The 21,522-nt window shown below is 35.2% G+C and overlaps 1 protein-coding gene across 1 annotated transcript in view; it reads right to left on the bottom strand.

Moving 5' to 3' along the window:
• The window catches only part of CFTR (cystic fibrosis transmembrane conductance regulator), a 180,560-nt gene that overhangs the window by 100,289 nt on the left and 58,749 nt on the right, over positions 1-21,522 (bottom strand). The window contains exons 9-11 of the mRNA XM_025379291.1: positions 20,802-20,894; positions 14,129-14,311; positions 3,352-3,543 (exon numbers count right to left, since the gene is read on the bottom strand). Coding sequence (XP_025235076.1) covers positions 3,352-3,543; positions 14,129-14,311; positions 20,802-20,894 — 468 coding nt within the window. The remainder of the gene's footprint in view (positions 1-3,351; positions 3,544-14,128; positions 14,312-20,801; positions 20,895-21,522) is intronic.

Below are 21,522 nucleotides of genomic sequence, written 5' to 3'. Positions count from 1 at the left end.
GCCTTCTGGCTTATTTACACTCTGGTTCTATCTGGTTCTATCTGGTTCTATCCTGATGATACCCTGCACCAACCAAGTAGTTTCATGTCCTGTGTTTCTGTTCATACAATTTCCTCTGTCCAAAATATATTTTTTGTCTTCGACTCACTCTTCAAGGCGTCTGATTTTAGAGATCCCTGAACTGTCCAGCCAGGCTAAAAACCATCAACTAGGCTTCTGTAGTGCCCTAAGGGTAGCTCTAGCTCAGCACTTCATATTGAAATGGTCTCTTCCCCCAACCAGCCTACAAGTTCTTTGACAGAAAAGACAATAAAGTTGTCGTTTCATACCCACCATGCTCACTACACAGTGAATAGTGTCTGGCATAAGGTACTCACACAAGTCATGTTTATGTGTCTGAAAGGGACATAAAGTGGAATCACCTCCCAACCCCATTGCCATTTCTTGAGCATGGAGCCAGTGTGGCCACAGTTCAGACCTTCAGGATTCTATGCTGTTTTCTTCCACACGATATACCAACTTCTGTAAATTGTATCACACAGAACAACTACCATATTTATAAGTGACCATCCTTTTATAACCATAAGTGACCACTTTGTGGTTATAAAATTCACATTGATGCTTTTTCATAATTCATATCATGAAAATTCATATTGATGCTTTTTCATAATTCTTTGGCTTCATGGCTTTCCTTCTCCTTAATTACACCAACCTCCATCTTTTTTGCACAGTAGTCACTAACAAGAACTGGCTCTCAGGGGTATTTCTCCCATGTCATGTTTTCTAACAGTATTCTTCACCTCAAAGGGAGGCATAAGTAGAAGAAATACTATCAGTAATAGAAATACTATTTCTAATAGTTTTCTTCACCTCAAAGGGAGATAATACAAGCTAGTCTCTACTGAATGGCTACTTTGTACAAGACGTTGTGTTAGGTACATTATATGTACATCTCAGTTAATCTTCTCAACAAGCCAGTGACCATTTACTCATTAATCTCCTACTTCTTCACATCAATCTAATCTTCACTGTACTTTATTGGCAGCTCTTAATCAAAATATTCCTTCAAGGCCCTAAGTTTCATTCTTGTCACCCTTAGAATTGCATGGTGAATCATTGTATCAGAGGACATTAGCCTTGTGCCTCTTTGTGTAAGGAGGTTACTCTTCACATCATGCAGACCCAGATAGAGTCCATGCTACCTCCTTTTACTCCTGTAAAAACGCCTCCGTCATTTTCTATTACATCACCAGTTTGATTTGTTATTGAAATGTTTGTCTTTCCCACTAGTCCACGAACCCCTGAAGTATATGATTCATGTTCTACACATATTTTCATCTCCAACTCCTAGTACACTGTATAAAATATAGCAAGTCTTAATAAATATTTGCTGAATGATGATTCCTTAACTTCTTCTTCTTTAGAAGCTTATTTAGGCACAAAAACTCCTATTATATTATCATCCAGAAGAGACAAATTTATAGAGACAGAAAGTAGATGGGTGATTGCTTAAAGCTGGAATGGGGAAGACTTAGCTACAAAGGAATGGTAATTGAATGCTAATGGGCACAGGATTTCTTTTCAAGGGGCCACAAATATGGTGATGATCATACAACCCTGTCAATATGCTAAAAAAACACTGAATTGTACACTTCAAAAATAATTTTAAGGATGCCCATGCAATCAGAAAAAAAAAAAAAAAAGATGTTCTTCCTCTTCTCCTTTTTTCATTATTTTTAACAACCTTATTGATATATTATTCACATACCACACAATCCTTCATTATTAATACAGGGGCCTCTGCTATAAACTCTTCAGAAAATAGACTATGTCTTATTCAACTTAGTATTCCCAGGACCTAGCACAGTGTTCAGAAATTAGTAAATGCTCATTTTGAGAATGAGAGACCCACAGTACTAAATTTATTACTAGTAATATATTTAAGTTATATTTTGGCTAAATATACTTTTAAAGGTTGATTTGAGGAAATCCAACCACCATTTATAAATTGATTTCTATGGGAAAACACATACTTAACACAAAAAAAGTCTGCAAGGCACCTTCCAAAACTTTTCCACTCATAAGTAAATAAAGCCCATGATTTATCTTGCAAGGTACTACCACTCCTACAACCTACTCTCCTCCTAGACAAATATCTGTGTCCTCTAGAAACACTCAGATTTTTTTGTATAAAATCCAGATTTTTCCAACCTCCAGGTTATGAAATACTATTCCTGGAAGAAGGCCTTTTGAGGAATGAAGTATATCCTCTCTGAAGTAAGTCCAAAACTTTTGCAGGATAGCTTTTCTTTTCATTATGCTCTCAAAGTGTATAAAAAATAAGAATGGGGCTCTAAAAAAAAACTGTTGAATGACTGAGTATATACATGGAGAGCCATTCATATAAGAATGCAACCCTTTTTATAAGAATTGCCATTTCTATCTAATCCACAGTTAGCCCTTTTCCATTTTTTTGGATACTGTATTTTTAACTACATTTTATTTTCTCTGCAACTTTTTTCATAAAAGACTATATAAAGGAATTTCAAACGCCATCTATCAAAGATATTGCTTTTGAATCAGAAATACTGTTTGGAGTATACTGCCAATAAACTTCATAGTAACATATTCCCTGCCCTAACATTTACAGCAATAATTACTGAACCCACCATCACACAATTTACATAGTGAGCAGCACAAGATCCATATACTGGTTTCTCTTGGAATACTTCATGTAATTTTTAGATAATTAGCTCATTCTCCAATATTGTTGTGAAATGAGTAATAGCATCATCTTCATTTTGCCTCTGCATCAAAGAACCGCAGTCACTAGAAGTTATATGGTTATTTGTTCAAAGTCAGGGATACAATATCATCACAATTTTACCCCTCTAATTCTCTGCTGGCAGATCAATGCTCATTCCATTAGGCAATAGTATTATTAAAATTATTAAAATCATCTTAATAATTTTTGCAGTGTATTTTTAAAGACACATATTTTGTGGTATCTTTTAAAAAGATACCACATATCATTTATATGCATGTCATTTAAATAACCACTGAGGACATTTGTCTCACTAATGAATGAACAAAATTCTCACCATTTCATAAGATGCATTTAGTGTGATCAAATGAACCCATTATTTAAAAAGTAAATTGCATTTATTTTATGTGTTTGCAAGCTTCTTAAAGCATAGGTCATGCGTTTTATTAATTGATCCATTCACAGTAGCTTACCCATAGAGGAAACATAAGCATATGTAGACTGATTGAATATGGAGCCAAGTATATAATTTGGGTAGTGTGAAGGGTTCATATGCACAATAAAAAATTTTTCACATAGTTTCTTACCTCTTCTAGTTGGCATGCTTTGATGACACTTCTGTATCTGTATTCATCATAGGAAACACCAAAGATGATATTTTCTTTAATGGTGCCAGGCATAATCCAGGAAAACTGAGAACAGAATGAAATTCTTCCACTGTGCTTAATTTTACCCTCTGAAGGCTCCAGTTCTCCCATAATCATCATTAGAAGTGAAGTCTGGAAATACAACCCATCATTATTTGGTCATTACCAAATCACGCTCAGGATTCACTTGCCCCTAATTATCATCCTAAGCAGAAGTGTATATTCTTATTTTTAAAGATCCTATTAACTAATTTGATTGAAAATATTTAAAATATTTCCTGTTCCACGTACTCTGCTAAGCACAAAAGATACAAGAGAAAGTAAAAGAGACAATTACAATATAGTGTGACAAGTATTTTGATAGAGGTTCACAGAGAAGGGGCACCTGATTCAGATAGTTGGAATAGGTTTGGAAGAAGAATGGCAAAGGTTAGTAACAGCTAACAGTTGCTGAGTGCTCACTCTGTGTTGAGTGCTGTTCTATGTGCTTTAACTATATTAATTTATTTAATCTTCACAGAAATCCTACAAAGTAGATTCATTATCTTCATCTTATTAGGTAGAGATTAGGTAATAGAGATGTATTCAGGTAATATTTTTCCCATGAGCTTTTCTTGGAGTATACAGTCATCTAAGAGATGATAGTACAAAAGGACTATCAGTGAACAAAGATTTATATAACTGTGAACAAAAATTAAAACTAATGACAGAATTAGAGTTGAAGAACTGTTATATGCCCGACAATAAGAAAAGTTAGCAGTAAAAACCAAATAAACAAAGGAAATGGGGTGTAAGTGTGGAGTGTAAAGGAAATTTGCTGATTACTTTATCAAGAAAAGCTGAAAATCAAAAGGTATCATTTAAAGCTAATAAACAAAGTAACAGAAGCATAAGCAGATTTAACAATACAATGATAAATCTGAAAAAAGATACTACTACTGACTAAAATTGAGTAGAAGGAAAGGAGGTAGCAGAGGAAGAAAAAGCACTGATTTATTTATTTATTTATTTGTTTGTTTATTTATTTATTTATTGAGACGGAGTCTCTGTCGCCCAGGCTGGAGTGCAGTGGTGCAATCTCGGCTCACTGCAAGCTCCACCTCCTGGGTTCACGTCATTCTCCTGCCTCAGCCTCCTGAGTAGCTGGGACTACAGGCACCCACCACCACGCCCGGCTAATTTTCTGTATTTTTAGTAGAGACGGGGTTTCACCGTGTGAGCCAGGATGATCTCGATCTTCTAGTCTCGATCTCCTAACCTTGAAAAAGCACTGATTTTATCAGAGCTCATATTAGTGAACTAGGGTCACATAGAATGAAAAATTTAACATAAAGTTATTAGTATAATTATTGCCACTGGAACACAAATACAGACTTTTTAAAAAGCCATAATACACACATATACACACACACTCACAGATACACATAGTCTACAGACAATACAGTGACTTCATAACAAAGGAAAGAAAAACATACAACAAAACATAGTAAGACAACTCAGATGAAACAAATTTACAAAATTAGTAAACAAAAATCAAAAGGAGGTGACAGTTGCACAACTATGTGAGTATACTTTATGCCACAGAGCTATACCCTTAAAAATGGTTAAAATGATAAATTTTATGTTATGTACATTTCACCACAATTATTTTTTTAAAAAACCTTTTTTAAACAAATTCCAAAGTATATTAGCCAATCTATTCAAAAATATTTGTGGAGGACATACTTGACATAAAAGCATATAAGTCAGTTTTATTTTTCAATTGGCTTAACCCATCTATTAAGAGGAAAAGACTTCAGATGAAATTAAAGACAAACCTAACTTTATGCTAACTAAAAGAGACACACCTAAAGCAAAGAATGCATAAAGGTTGAAAATGGAACTTAAAACTGTAAATACAAACAAAGAAACAAAAAAGACTATAATTTTCATGTTAGACATATATATGTAGGCCCAAATACATTCAATGAAAAAGAAAAGGATCTTTATAATGCTAGAGTGTAATTATAAGTATCTACACATTATGTTTAAAAAGCAATATTCTTGAAGTAAAAATTACAGAACCGATAAGGAATAACAGAGAGAAACGTACGTAGTTGAAGCTTTTAATTCAACTTTATTTGTTAATGACAAAGCAAGTAGAAAAAAGATAAGTGAAGATGTAGAAGACCTAAATATCATGAATAATGATGTACATTTAATATCTGAGTTGAACTCTAATCTATTAATAGAAATTACACAAATACATTCTTTTATGTGGTCAGAGAGCAAGTACAATTATTGACTATTTACTGGATACACAAAAATGATAAAAATTCCAAGAAGTAGAAATAATTTGAACAACATTCTTGGAAAACAAAGAAAATTTGTTTTCTTTCTGGAAAATGTTAAACTTTCCCTTAGGATATCTTAGGTCAAAGAGGAAACAAATATAAAACAAAGCTACAGATTTTCTAGAAAACAATGTAATAGAAACACTATATACCAGAATCCATAATACATAGCTAAAGTATTACCCAGAGGAAAATGCACAACTTTTTAAAAAAGCATCAAACATCTAACTCAAAAACTAGAAAAACAACAAAAAAGCAGAAGAAAAATAGAATAATTAATAAAGATAAACATATAAATTTTATAATTTATAATTATAAAATTTAACGATACAACAGATACAACAGAACAGTTGATATAACGATACAATAGAACAGTTAAACTAATAAGTAAATCTAAAAGCTAATTCATGGAAAGCTTGTTTGGTTTTAGTAGAAACCTAATCAAGAAGAAAAGTATCATCAAAGGAGTTGCAAAAATACAATATAAAAATTGAAATAAATAAAACAGAGAGAAAACTCATAAGGGACCGCTTGGGAAAAAAGAAAATTCAAAACAGGTAACTCCAGTGCTATTTAAACTGTTACAGAATCAGGGGAAAAGAAGACAAGCTTCCAGATTTTTTTTATTGGGTAACAATATTAATGGCCGGGTGCGGTGGCTCTCGCCTGTAATCCCAGCACTTTGGGAGGCCAAGACGGGCGGTTCACGAGGTCAAGATATCAAGACCATCTTGGCCAACATGGTGAAACCCCGTCTCTACTAAAAATACAAAAATTAGCCGATGTGGTTGCGCGTGCCTGTAGTCCCAGCTACTTGGGAAGCTGAGGCAGGAGAATTGCTTGAGCCCGGGAGGCAGAGGTTGCAGTGAGCCGAGATCGCACCATTGTGCTCCAGCCTGGCGACAAGGCGTAAGACTCCGTCTCAATAATAATAATAATAATAACAACAAAATCTTATGAAGATTGCTTGGAAATATAGATTTAATCTTATTTATGAATATAAATACAAAAACTAAATAATATACCGCTGACCCTTTATCAACATGAAGGTTGGGGTGCCAACTCATTGTGTAGTCAAAAATCCACATATAATTTTTGACTCCACAAAAACTTAACTACTACTGGCCTATTGTTGACTGGAAACCTTACCGATAACATAAACATATTACGTTAACACATATTTCACAGTTAACATATTATGTTAACACATATTTCACAGTTAACATATTATGTTAACACATATTTCATAGTTAACATACTATGTTAACACATATTTCATAGTTAACATACTATGTTAACACATATTTCATAGTTTGTATTTTTGAAAAAGTGCAAGGTCTTCACACCTGCTGGCATAGCTGCACTGGTGGTTTCACATTTTATTTTCTTTTATTACAGTACTCTTTATACTGGGTTCATTTATCTTGAAATTGCAGGCAACTGTAGCTGCAGACCTCAATATATAGTAAATACCAAGCAATTCAACTTTTTTCTTGTACTGTTTCAACTTTTCCGTGCTTCCTGGGAGCACTCACAGCATCACTAGTGGCACTTTGTATGGATTGCTTGATGTTATTCAAGGTTTACGGCATTGCACTAAACATGATGAAAAATATGCGAGAATTACTAGCGATCACTTTTTACTGCAATATGCAATTTACTGGAGAAAGAACTGCTCACATGGAGATGATTAGCATCACGTGGTGTTTTAAATGGCTACCCGCAACGCTTGAGCTTACCGTAATAGCAACAGGAAGTGGCTACCAAATTATTACAGTAGTACCATATGTACTACAGTTAGTTTTATGCAGTTATGGTTTAATACTATATTTTTATGTTTGTTTACATTTTTCTTGACTGCGAATGGTGCCAGGTAGGGTAAGGGTTAGTGTGTGTTAAGTTTTGATAAATTTTAACTTTTTATAGTAGATTGTGTGTATTTTATAGTAGTAAATGATAAAATAGGCTAGTGTCTACATATATTTTGTGCATTCATGGCATATCTTACTTTTTCTTAATTTTCTCAATATTTGTAGCCTACATAGTTTGTGAGTTTTTTCAAATTGTCAAAAATCTCCCAAAATTTTTCCAATGTATTAGTTGAAAAAAAGTTCACAAATAAGTGTACCTATGCAGTTCAAGCCTGTATTGTTTAAGGGTCAATTGTATTAGCAAGTGGACACCAAGAGTATATCAAAAGAATAAGGCATCAAGGGTGGTCTGTATTTGGTCTTTTCTTTCCTCTTATTCTTTCTAATTTCATTCTGGTCAAGTCTGACCTTCTTTACTATTGCTTTCATTAAGTCACGAGTTATCTCTATATTTCAAAAGACACTGGTTAATTATCACAGTTTCATCTTACTTGATGAATGAGCATTTGACCTTGCTGATAACACCCTTCTCCTTGACATCAGTTTGGTTCCAGGATGCCACATTCATTCACTAACTTTATCTTCTCAGACTTTTATTTTATTGGATTTTCTTCACCCACCTCCCTAACCTCAAATATTTAGAATGCCCTTAGGCTAACCCCTAGACCCCTTTCTCTTCTTATCAACCCTCTTTCCTTTGGAATCTCATCCAGCCCCATCTTCACACTACCAGCCCCCTCTTCCTTGAAACTAGACTTGTACATCCAACTAACATCTTTATTTGGATGTCAAATAGGCATTTCAAACTTAATATCCCCAAACCAAGCTCCATCCAAAACCTGTTTCTTCCATTATCTTTCTTGTAAATGGCACCTTTATCCTTCCAGTTACTCAGTCCAGAAAGCTTGGAATCATCTTTGACTCCTCTATGAATTTTCTCATATACCATTGTTCAACTTATCCATTAATTCTATTGGATCTTCCTTCAAAGCATGTCCTGAATCTGATTACTTCCTACTATACTACTTCCACCACTACCTGGATCAAGCCACCATCATCACTTGCCTGAATTGGCACAATAGACTCCTAACTCAACTCCTTGCTTCCTCCCTTGTCTCCCTATAGAATAGCCTAAAAACATTAGCCAAAGTGGCCCTGTTACTTCTGTTTAAAACTTTCTGGTGGCCTCTAATCTCACCCAGAGAAAAAAGCCTTACTCTTTATGAAGGACTTTATGGTCTACCCCCTACCTCCACCATTGATTACTTCTCTGACAGTATTCTACCCTTCCTGTCTTACTCTATGCCAGCCTCAGTGACCTCCTTACTGTTCTTCAAACCAGACGGGTATAGTTAGTCCCATCTGAAAGCTTTGCACTTGCTTCACCTGCTACTTTGAAGACTCTTCCCAGAGTCTACATTCCCTAATCCCTCAACTCCTGCAAGTCTTTGTTCAAATGTTACCTTTCAATGTTTAAAGGCCACTTATATTTTTATTTTTGATGAAATATCTGTTCAATGTTTTGTACATTTTCCTAATGAGTTGGTGATATTTTTCATTATGATTCTAGGATCACTTTATATAGAGAGAAATTCCTCCTGTGTATAAGTTGAAATGATATCTTACACTACTCATAATAAAAGAAATGCAAATTAAAAATACATTGACATACTATTTTCTCTATAAGAGGAGAAACTTTTAAAATTAGATAATATCATCTGTTAGTAACACTGTGGGAAAATCAGCACTCTTATATAGAGTGTATGGCATGAGTATGAATTGGTACAAGTTTCAGGGAAGGACATTTGACAACATCTACCAAAATCACAAGTACACAAATGCTTGACCACTTATAGGCAGCCTACTGATACAATTGCAGATGTGCTAAATGGTATGTATATAAAGTTATTTATAGTGTTGTTCTTTGTGTTAACAAAATATTGGAAACAACCCAAATGTCAATCAATAGTGATTCATTTTATCATAGAATATTCATCCATATGATAGAATACCATGCATCTATTTAAGTGTGTGTGTGTGTGTGTGTGTGTGTGTGTGTGTGTGTCCTTGTTCAGGCTGCTATAACAAAATACCATGAACTGTGTGACTTATAAACAACAGGAATTTATATCTCACAGTTCTGGAGGCTGGGAAGTCCAAGATCAAGGTGCCAGCAGATTGGGTCTGCTAAGAGACTCCTGATTCCTGGATGGCCAGCTGTCTTCCTGCTGTGTTCTCACATGACAGAAAGGGGTGAGGTTCTCTCTAAGGGGTGAGGTTGTCTCTAAGGGGTGAGGGTCTCTCTAAGGCTTCTTTTATAAAGACACTCATCTCATTTACTAAGAACTCCACACTCAAGGACTAATCACCTCCCAAAGGCCCCACCCTGCAATACCATCAACTTGGGAGTTAGGATTTCAACATATGAATGGCAGGGGAGAGACACAAATTCAGCAGTGTGTATGCATGTGTAAGTCCTCTGTGCTTTGAATATGGAAAGTTGTCCAAGATAGTGGGAAAAGCAAGAAACAAAACTCTGCATATTGTTACATAAAAAGAGAGGTGGGGAACAATAAAAATATATATTGATTATATATATGTATATATGTGTGTGTGTGTATATGTGTATATATATATAAACATCTCTGGAAAGATACTAAAAAAAATTACCCAGGTTGGCTACCTTGGTTGGATGAGGGAATGCGGTAGAATGGAAAATGGACAAATGAGAGACAGTAAAGAGAAGAAGAATTTTCAACTTTTTATATATTTTAATTTTCATTTTTAAATTTTAATAATATCACCTAAAATATATTCAGAAGAAAGGAAGGTCAAGTAACAGATATTTTTTTGATATTTGTTTCAGTAAATTTTATAATTCTTATTACGTGGAAAAAAATCTAAATTACCTCATTTCTATATAAAATTGTTTTGCACAAAATTAAAACTAGAAGTGATATTTTCACATAGTACAGCTTTATGAACCCAAACACAATATAGTGATGATCCAGGTTAAAAATATATATATACATATTGGACCAGACACAGTGGCTCATGCTTATAATCCCAGCACTTTGGGAGGTTGAAGCAGAAAGGTCACTTGAGCCAGGAGTTCAAGGTTACAGTGAGCTGTGATCACACCACTGAAGTTTAGCCTTGGTGACAGAGTAAGACCCTATCTCTAAAAAGAATAAAATTTTAAAAATTAAATAAAATAAATCATGTATCATGTCTATACATATGTGTGTGTGTATGTATATATGTTCAATGATGAATTTAACTTCATATTTCCCAAAATTCCAAAACATTGATAAAACTCTTTGCAGACATGTATTCTGTATGAAAAGCAAGCAAAAACATGAGCTAATAGCTTATTCTATACATATGAGTTCCGGTTATTACAAGAATAAGATAAAACTCAGTACCATAGTGAGGCAATGATAGATAATAGAGACAAGGTGGTGTCAGGAATTGTCAGCAACAGCACTGCTTCAGCTGTGATGTGGACAACAGAAGGACTGAAACTTCCCAACACTGGTGAGATGCCACAAGCCAGCTTTCACTCAAGAGCATCCTGTGATGCAAAATTCTATACTAATATTGCTTCACTAAAATAATTCAAGGAAGTTTCATAAGTGCAAGACACTTAATGTAGACTAGAACAACTACAAACAAAAATCTATTTCCTAAAGATATTCAGTTAAATTTCTATAAAATACCTGTCAAGTGCTAGACACTTGTTGACAGTCCTTGGAATATAAAAATAAAGAAGACATGGTCCCTTTGCAGCCTAGATGATTATGAATAGGGGAGAGTGATAAAAGTCAACAACGTTATTACTTTATCAGCAAAGTAACAAAGTAACAGAAAATCTAGAAATATAAAATATACCCAAAATTTCACAGATAACAACTTGATAAATTTATCCTTCCAGACACATATATACATACACATGTGATTTTATGAAAAATGGATCATAATGTACATAACATTTTGTAACTTGTACATAACATTTTGTAACTCTTTATTCACTTAAGAGTATATCATATACATCTGTCACAGTCATTCTTTAAGAGCCCTTTTATTGGCTGAATAGCATGCCATTATAGAACTACACCAAAATTTATCTAATCAAACTCCTATTATTCAACATTTATGAGACTCCTCCCACCCAATTTTTGGCTCCTGAAAGCAATGTTATATTGAAGAGCTTTACATAAAATCTCTGCAAACATATTAGAGTAAGTTATAGAAGTAGAAGAATTATTAGGTTATTTCTGATACAAATTACCAAATTGTATTGAGTGGGTAAGATTTAAATTAAAATGTTAATATTTTCACTTATTCAATCTTATATTTTAGCTAGATCTTTTGTCCAAAAAAAAACAACTATAAAGTGCTCCATTCCTAATACTACTAAAAGACAACCTCCTAGATTGAGCTGGTAAACTCCATTTCTCAGAAGTTTTTAAATATTCCCAAGGGACCACTGCTTTCCTCTGACTCTGCCTTCATAGCTGCTTCCCATAAGATGCAATTGTAATGTCAGCCAGTAATTATCTGCTCATCAATTTTTAATAAAACTGCCTGACATTTAATTGCCAGTAAGTCTTGGAATTTGTAATTCCAAAGCTATTTTTGCACGTCTATCATAGAATTGATCTTGAAGACATATGCAGAATTAATTTTAAAAATTCTATGAAACACAATTACTACCTTTTCATAAACATCCTTGTTTAGATCATTGTTAACTTATTTAGTATCAGCCCCTCCTATGGTATAATTTTTTAATAGTGAAACTGCTAGTAATAATACACAAGTACAGAAGAAAAATAATAACATATTAAGAAAGAAAATGTTTATGTAAGAAAACATGCACAATTCCAGCTATTTTATTTTAAAAGCCTGTTTCATATGTAGGAAAACAACTGGAGAGAGAAACAACCAAATTGTATTATTATCATTGTGAACACCAATTTTTTTTTTTTTTAGCCTATCACCTAGGCTAGAGTGCAGTGATGCAATCATGGCTCACCGCAGTCTCCACCTCTCAGGCTCACGTGATCCTCCCACCTCAGCCTCCCAAGTAGCTGGGACTACAGGCACACACCACCACACCCAGCTATTTTTTTGTTTGTTTGTTTGTATTTTTTGTAGAGATGGGGTTTGCCATGTTGCCCAGGCTGGTCTCAAACTCCTGGACTCAAGTAATTCACCTGCCTCTGCCTCCAAAAGTGCTAGGATTATGGGTGTGAGCCACTGTACCCAGCCTGACACCAAATTTATTGACTGGAAATTTTTTGTGGCATTTTGTTTCCCAAGTCTCATATTCAATTCTTCAAAATATGGTTCTCCTCATCTTAGATATTGATAAATAATCGCCTTTCAGGAGTCTTTCTTAATTTCTATTTTCATTAACATTTTTACCTACAGCAGTAGCACTGCTTCTCTCTTACTTCCCTCCTTCTTTCCTTCCCTCCTCCCTACTTCCTTTCTTCCTCATTTCCTTCTTTCTTCCTTCCTCTCTTTCTTTCTTTTTCTGTTTGACTTAGATTATTGGGTATAATTCTAGAAAGTATTTTGCAAAGCTTCAAGAGATCACTAAACTTTTTCTTACATTTCTACGAAGTACCACAGCTAAAATGACAGTCAAATGGGAACAAGGAACAATTTTATAGACTTCTGAAGCAAATACCTATTGCCCTATAGCCCATTCTAATACTAGAAAGCTCTTTCTCATCTCTAATTTGATTCTTTCATGTCTTTTAAATTTATTTTCTCAATAGTAAAAGACAGCAAGTGTTTATCATTATCTACACAATGGGTTATGTTCTTAAAGATCACTACAAAGTCTTCTCTTCTCCTGACAATAAAGTTTGGTCCTTTTGCACTGTTTTCTTTCTAATCTACTAGTTTTTTTCAGATGTGTCTCCAAATATGCCCGGTTTAGTTGTTCTTAGGGTGGGATATGGAGAAGAGGTTGACCACTGAATAAATTAACATTCCTATGTATTTCTTCAAAAAACTATCCCACTAAATAATTTTTCCTTATAATATATCATAAGCAAATCTAAATCTATTCTGAAAACTCTAATGTTAACAAAAATGGGGACCTTTTGCTCATGTGGTTATTGAGGCAAAATGTAAGTGATGATTTTCCTGGACTGGCTCTGAAAAAATGTCTGTTCTGGTGAAGACTGGGTAAAATGGATGATTCGTTTATTCAATAAAGTTAGTGAATGCTTGCCATGTGCAAGATACAGTGTTGAATGTGATGCAAAATATAAATATGTAGAAGAAGAAGCCACGGAAAATAATATGAGGAAATAAAAAACTAGAGTAAATTATCAGTGTAGTAATTTCTATTATACGAGACATTATACCCATACATTCTCCTAATGCTCATGTAAGAATTTCTCCAAAAATACTTTTCAGCACTACAGACAAACTAGAAAAAAAAAGAGACATGGATATCAAATTAAGTTCTTAATAGTGAAGAATAAAAGAGACTACCTTGCCTGCTCCAGTGGATCCAGCAACCGCCAACAACTGTCCTCTTTCTATCTTGAAATTAATATCTTTCAGGACAGGAGTACCAAGAAGTGAGAAATTACTGAAGAAGAGGCTGTCATCATCATTAGAAGTTTTCCTACTGCTATTGTTTTGTTTTGCTTTCTCAAATAATTCCCCAAATCCCTGTTAAATAAAACACACACATACACACATCAAAAATAAAAGATGAGTTTGTCAGATATTTTCAATAAATGCTTGTTTTATGTATGATTAGTTTGAAAAGCACATGGCACATGATCCATTATACTGTATACATTATTACTTTATAGTACATAATTATATAGCATATGGTTTCTAGAGGACATGATCCAAAACTCAGGTATTTGCCCATTATCAAGTTAAAGATTTTTTAATTTAAGTAAAGACTGAATACATACATATATACATACACACACACACACACACACACACACACCCTCTTATCCTATAAGCTGGGTACATAAACACTTATTTAATCTTCAGCATTAACATGAGATAGATTTTATAATCCTCCTCTTTCAAAGCTGTAGAATGTGACTCAGCAGTTAACTGACTAAAGTCACATAGCTTTAAGTCACAACCCAAATCTGAATTCTACTCCATTACTTTTGGTAGCATCCTCTTCTGAGAAGCTCAGAGCATTTCTTGAAGCAATTATTGTTGAAAATAAATATGAAGAGATTGCCAGATGATTCAAATGAATTCATTTCACAAAAGTAGCTAGGAAGAAGTAATTCTCTTTTAAAAATTCCTTGCCTCACTATTGCCCCCTTGGGAAGCTTTAGCATAGTGGTCTTCAAATCAAAGTAAACAGTCCTAAAGATTGATCAGGAGGAAGCAAATGCACCTTGTTTTAAGGGACTCTATTAACTCTTTCCTACAATTAACCTGCCTGAGAATCTATCATTTCTCCTGACCTACTTCCCTCTCATGAGTCCTTCCCTCATTTTATACAGACAGCCGTCTCACTTACCATGCAAGGGAGTATAGTACTAGTCTTACTACGCAGAACTTTCTGGAGTAGAAAAACCTCTGGGACTCAAACAAGGGGACCATGAGAGAATGACTTTCTCTTGAAAGAGGCTCCCATAAAAGCAAAGGCAGAAATACTGAAGGAGGCAGTATCTTATTTCACCCAGATTTCAAACATAAGGCAATCTATGTGTCTTATCTATTCTTAGAGTCAAATTGCAGAAATGAGTAGGGGAATAAGGCATTTTAATTAACAAATTATTTAATTATTTTTTAATTTCAATAATTTAATAAAGTAATTAATAATAGTTATTAATTATCTGTATTTTAAAGTCAGACTTTTCCTGACAGAAAGCAAGTTATATCTAGCTAATTGACTTGACAATAAGAGCCAATTTCATGAATTCATTTATTTTCCATAAATTGAATGCACTGAAACTGCAGCTTCAAGGTTTTGAAGAAATCCATGTAGCATACTTACGCAGTGCAAAATACACAAGAAACTATATCATTTGCCACCACTTAAAACTATGTCGAAATATTTATAAGTTAACTTAAAAGTGTGTCAGGGGTACATAGGTTTTCAAAATTCTTTTAAGGCATACATAAACAATCAAGCTTGAAGACTACTGCTTTGAGTTTTTTATTATATGGGTAGGTAACAATGAAAGTATTTTAAAATGAGACAAAGGTATTTGCTATTCCCTTATTCATTTATTTATCTAATAAATATTTATTGAGTATAATCTCTGTATTAGAAACTACTTCAAACGTCCTATATGGGAGAATGATAAATGAATTAATATTGCAATGTGCTTGGTGCAACAATTGAAATCACACCACGTCATATAGGAGTACATTCAAGAGAACAACTGACTCACCCTTGACCAAGTAAATTACATGCGTGCTAGGCTATGAAGGATGTAAGTAGGATTTCACAAGACTAAGACATCGTTATAGGTGTTTCGGGAAGATGGATCTGCATGCACAGTGATTTAGGCACAAAGGAACAAAATATATCTCAGGAATGGTGTGAGTGGCTGGGTCAGATGTATTGACAAGGTGACAAAGGCTATTAACCTAAAAGTTGTGAGTTTCATGCTTAGAAGTGGGACTTTTATCCAATAAGCACTTGTATCAATGAAAGACTGTTGTTACTATAACTTTTATTTCTGATTACAGAAGACACATTTGAAAACGTAGAAAACTAGAAATAAGAAAAGAGAAATCACCTGTAGTTGTACCACTAAGAACTATGTTTAACATTTCAATAGATATCACTCCATACATTTATATTTATATTTACATTTACATATGGTAAATGTGTATATTTACATATACTAAAAATCATATATACGGGCCAGGTGCAAGGACTCATGCCTGTAATCCTCGCACTTGGGGTGGCTGAGGTGGGAGGATCGTTTGAGAACAGGAGTTCAAGACCAGTCTGGGCAATGTAGTGAGAGCCTGTCTCTACAAAAAAATTAAAAATTAGGTAGGCGGCCAGGCGTGGTAGCTCACACCTGTAATCCCAGCACTTTGGGAGGCCGAGGCGAGTGGATCACAAGGTCAAGAATTCAAGACAAGTCTCACCAATGGTGAAACCCCGTCTCTACTAAAAATATAAAAATTAGGTGGGTGCAGTGGCAGGCACCTGTAATCCCAGCTACTCAGGAGGCTGAGGTAGGAGAATTGCTTGAACCTGGGCAGCAGAGGTTGCAGTGAGCCGAGATTGCACCACTGCACTCCAGACTGGGTGACAGAGTGAGACTCCATCTCAAAAAACAAACAAACAAACAAAAATTAGCTAGGCATGGTGGTGTGCACCTGTAGCCCTAGCTACTCAACAGGCTAAGGCAGGAGGATCACTTGAGCCCAAGTTCAAGGTTACAGTGAGCTATGATTGTGCCACTGCACTCCAGCCCACATGATAGAGCAAGATTCTGTCTCTTAAAAAAATCACATATATGATTTTTTTTTTCAAATACATGATGATATGCTGAGTGAGAAAGGACTTTGGAGTCATAGAAGCCTAGCCTGACATTTTAGCTCTGCCCTAGCTAGGTGTGTAACCATGCTTGAGTTACTTAAACTGTCTAAGCCTCAGCTTCCTAATATGTTAATAGGAATTTTACTTACTCTCAGGTTTGGAGCAAGGGAGGAGTCATATATAACTCACAGGGACTTGCCTCTCAGAGATGCTATCAAAGGAGATGGAGAATACACTAAAATGAGTGGGTATTTATGAAGCCTGGGGAGTGAGGAACAAGAACATTGAGGTACGTGCAGGAAATTTGGAAACATATGTATGAAGTTCAAGAAAGAAACTGAAGCCAGAGATGTGCATTTGAGAGTCATCAGCACATTGATATCACTTGAGCCTGAGAGAGGTCACCCACAGAGAACATAAAAAGTCAGAATGAGGCTGATATGGTTTGACTATGTCCTCACCCAAATCTCATCTTGAATTGTAGCTCCCATAATTCCCATGTGTTGCCGGGGGGACCCAGTGGGAGATAACTGAATCATGGGGGCGGGTCTTGCCCATCCTATTCTCATGATAGTGAAGAAGTCTCACAAGATCCAATGGTTTAATAAAGGGGAGTTGCCCTGCACAAGTTCTATTCTCTTATCTGCCTCCATGTGAGACACGCCTCTCATCCTCCACCATGATTGTGAGGCCTCCCCAGCCACGTGGAACTGTGAGTCCTTTAAGCCCCTTTCTTTTGTAAATTGACCATTCTTGGGTATGTCTTTATCAGCAACGTGAAAACCAACTAACACGGAAGCCTAGGTGGGGACCCAGTGGCCCATAATCACTTAAGTGGCAGGCAGGGCAGACTTAGAAGTCATGGCCTGAGGCCAAAATGATCTGGAAAGAACGGTTCACTGAAGCTACATTAAATGATATATTCTACAAGAGTATAACAGTTTTAATAGATTGGTGATAGCAGAATCTATGTTGTAGTGGGGAGAAGTCCACAAAAAGTGAAGATGTGAGAACAGCCTTCACAGCAAAGGGAAGAAGAGTGATAAGGTTTTGGGCATGAGGTTGCATGAGCAAAAGTCAGGGAAGAAATTGTTTAACTTGAAAATATTTAAACATGAGAAGGAGTCAGTTGACAAAAGATATTGAAGCTTCTGGAGGAAGAATAATTGCTGGTCCCCTGTTCTGAGAAGATGAAGCAAAATAGAATAGTTCAGACAAGGGTAAGAGGAAGCATACGTCTTTCTCTTAGATACAAAAGAAGAAAAAGGTAATTCCAAGGGTGAAGAGAGATGTTGGAAACATTCAAATATGACGGTGGCCTCTATTTTCTCTATGTATTGTGGGAGACAAGGCCATCTACTGGGGGTGAACAGATCCTGGGAGAAGATGGGAATTTTGTGAATATGATAAAAATCTGGAATAGCCTTTAGGGAAATGGTAAAGAAAATTAAAGACAAATGAAAGGATTTCCCAAGAAGGATTATAGACCCATATAAGGTTGAAACAATAAATGTATAAAACTTACAGTTGACTAGAGTCAACAGATAGCACTATTGTTTCTCAGATAGCACTTCCTTCTCCAAAACTGATAAAGTAAGTGTTTTGCAGGGGAAAAAAAAAGAAAAATCACCAAAAGGAAAAGGGAATTGAGAGTGCAGCTGAGAGAATGAAATTACTGTTTTTTGAATAAGCAGAGGTTAAATCAGGAGTCCAAAAGGAAGAATTAAGGAGACTAGAAATTCTGATGAAATGGAAAGGCAGTAAATGTAGAATTAAAAGACTCAAAGAGTTGGAAGATTAGGAAATTCCAGGCTGCGAAAGAGATTTCAGAGTGCAACATTTCCAAAGCGAGGTAAGTCCAGGTGCTAACAAAACTCAGGATATGACTAAGAGAGAAAGCTTCTGAAGAAGTCACTACAAAATAAAAGTTCTAAGTAAAGTATTGGGAGACTCGTTCATATGGATATTAAAGTCTCAAACAGGAAATTTAACAAGCATCAGCATCATAAGTAAATGCCACCAAGGGGTGCACAGAGTTTAGGTGACAAAGACTGGAGGAGGTAGATGCCACCAGATGGAAGACAACAGTTTAGTGAAAGGGCTGTAGCCTATGACATTTGGGACCAAAATCCATTTTCAGTCTTTGCCAGTTGTGTGAGCTGAGCCAAGTCCCTAAACTTTTTGAAGCCTCCATTTTATTATCAGTGAAATGAAAATATTAATTTTATTGAGGTCATAGAAATGCTGTGAAAATTAAGTGGGAAAAAACATATAAAGCGCTTATCCTAGTGCCTGGCACATAGTAAGGGCTCAAGCATGCTACCTATTTAATTAGATGAAGTGAGACAGCAATTGAGGATTTTTGCACTAGAGCAGGAAAATAATGACCTGAAAGTAGTAGAAAATGTCAAACTACATATTTTTCCTTCATGCCTACAAAGACACTTGAAATTCCTAAAATCAAAGTAAAATAAATCTGACCTACAAACTTTTATACCAAACAATTTTGCTATGCACATGGGAATTACTCTGTTACCTATATCTTTAAAAAATGAAGTAAAACAAAGCACTGGTACTCAAGTTACTTATATAAATGAATCCAAAGTATGACATTGAGAAAGATTTAGACCTAGGACATTGGCTTCATACCTCCTACCTGTACACAACCCATGTAAGTGAGAAGAAACTAAAAATTCCACAGGTGTGCTCAATAATCAAATATTGCTCTTCAGAGACTAAAAATCATTGATAATATTTTTTATGTCGAGCAGTATAACAGAATTTGTAATGTGGATGAAAATAGGTTAAAAATGGTAGAAAACAATACACGGGTATATCTCTCCCACATCCTTTTATTAACTGGTATATATAAAGCACTTTGGACTGGAACTTGCGATCAGAGAAGCTAATGTTTATTGAGGAACCACTGTGTGCATGGTACTCTGACGAATGTTTTACCCAAAATGTCTCCTTCAGTCTTCACAACAAACTTGCAAAGTAAATATTAATATTCTCCATTTTACACATGGAGAGCCAGAGGGCCCACAAAGTTAAGCAACTTGACTTAGATTACACAGAAAGTAAATGGCAGAGTCAGGATTCAAACCCAGCTCCAAAGCCTATGACCTCTGTATTATTTCCTGATTTGTTATGTGAAACAAATTATATGACTTAGAAATAAAAAAGCTTTTATATTGCATTTAATATTCCTCTATTTTTTTGTTTGTTTGTTTGTTTTTTGACAGAGTCTCATCTTGCTGCCCAGACTGGAGTGCAGTGGTACGATCTCAGCTCACTGCAACCTCTGCCTCCTGGGTTCAAGTGATTCTCCTGCCTCAGCCTCCCGAGTAGCTGAGACTACAGGCGTCTGCCATCATGACCAGCTACTTTTTTGTATTTTTAGTAGAGACAGGGTTTTACCACGTTGGCTAGGCTGGTCTTGAACTCCTGACCTCAGGTGATCCACTTGCCTTGGTCTCCCAAAGTGCTGGGATTACAAGCATGAGCGCCCAGCCATTCCTCTACTTCTTAATCTAAAAAATAAGTGAGTGATCCTCCTTCCCGTTCTACCAGTTATATCATCATTCTAATTTTATTTGCCATCAGGATGAAATCCAGATTCACCAAGAAGAAAATAGGTCTTTAGAGAAACAATTTTTTAAAAATTCTGACCTCCTCCCAGAAGGCTGTTACATTCTCCATCACTACTTCTGTAGTTGTTAAGTTATATTCCAATGTCTTATATTCTTGCTTTTGTAAGAAATCCTATTTACAAAAGAGAGCAAAAACATGTTATAGAATCAGAATAGCATTAATGCATTATTACATCTACTTTACACTCTCATTGTGCTACATCTTATACATGAATTTTAATAATGAAATAGTAATTATTTCTTAATATAATAATTTTATTACAGTGTTCTAAAGTTAATTTGCCAAGCACTAAGATTCATATTTGAAATATACTCTCTAAACATATGATACTTTATAAAACTTTTTATACATTAGATTTAACATACAACTGATTCTTCCTTGTACTATTATATGCTAACCTTGGTGATGAATTTATAAAGCAACCCTGAATTACCCACTCATGTGCCTTAATCCAACACTGGATGGAGAAAAAATGAATGTCTTCATCTTAATAGCACCCTCCTCATTAAAGGCCTCATTAGCATCACTTCTGTGGGTTAAGGAAGCATGTGAAGATATATAACTAGTTTTAAGGCATCAAACTGTGATTCTAAAAGAAGGGCTCTATTAGAGACTCAAATCAGTTTCCCTAGGGAAGGTAGGAGCATAAGGAAGAATTAAGTCCATGCATCCGGAAGTCTTGGCCATAAGAAGTAATGAAAAAGCCTGGTCCTCGCCTCGCTTCTTCATTTTCTTCTCT

This window comes from Theropithecus gelada, chromosome 3 (assembly GCF_003255815.1).
Source record: "Theropithecus gelada isolate Dixy chromosome 3, Tgel_1.0, whole genome shotgun sequence".
NCBI lineage: Eukaryota > Metazoa > Chordata > Mammalia > Primates > Cercopithecidae > Theropithecus > Theropithecus gelada.
This window is presented reverse-complemented; position numbering and strand designations above follow the sequence as displayed.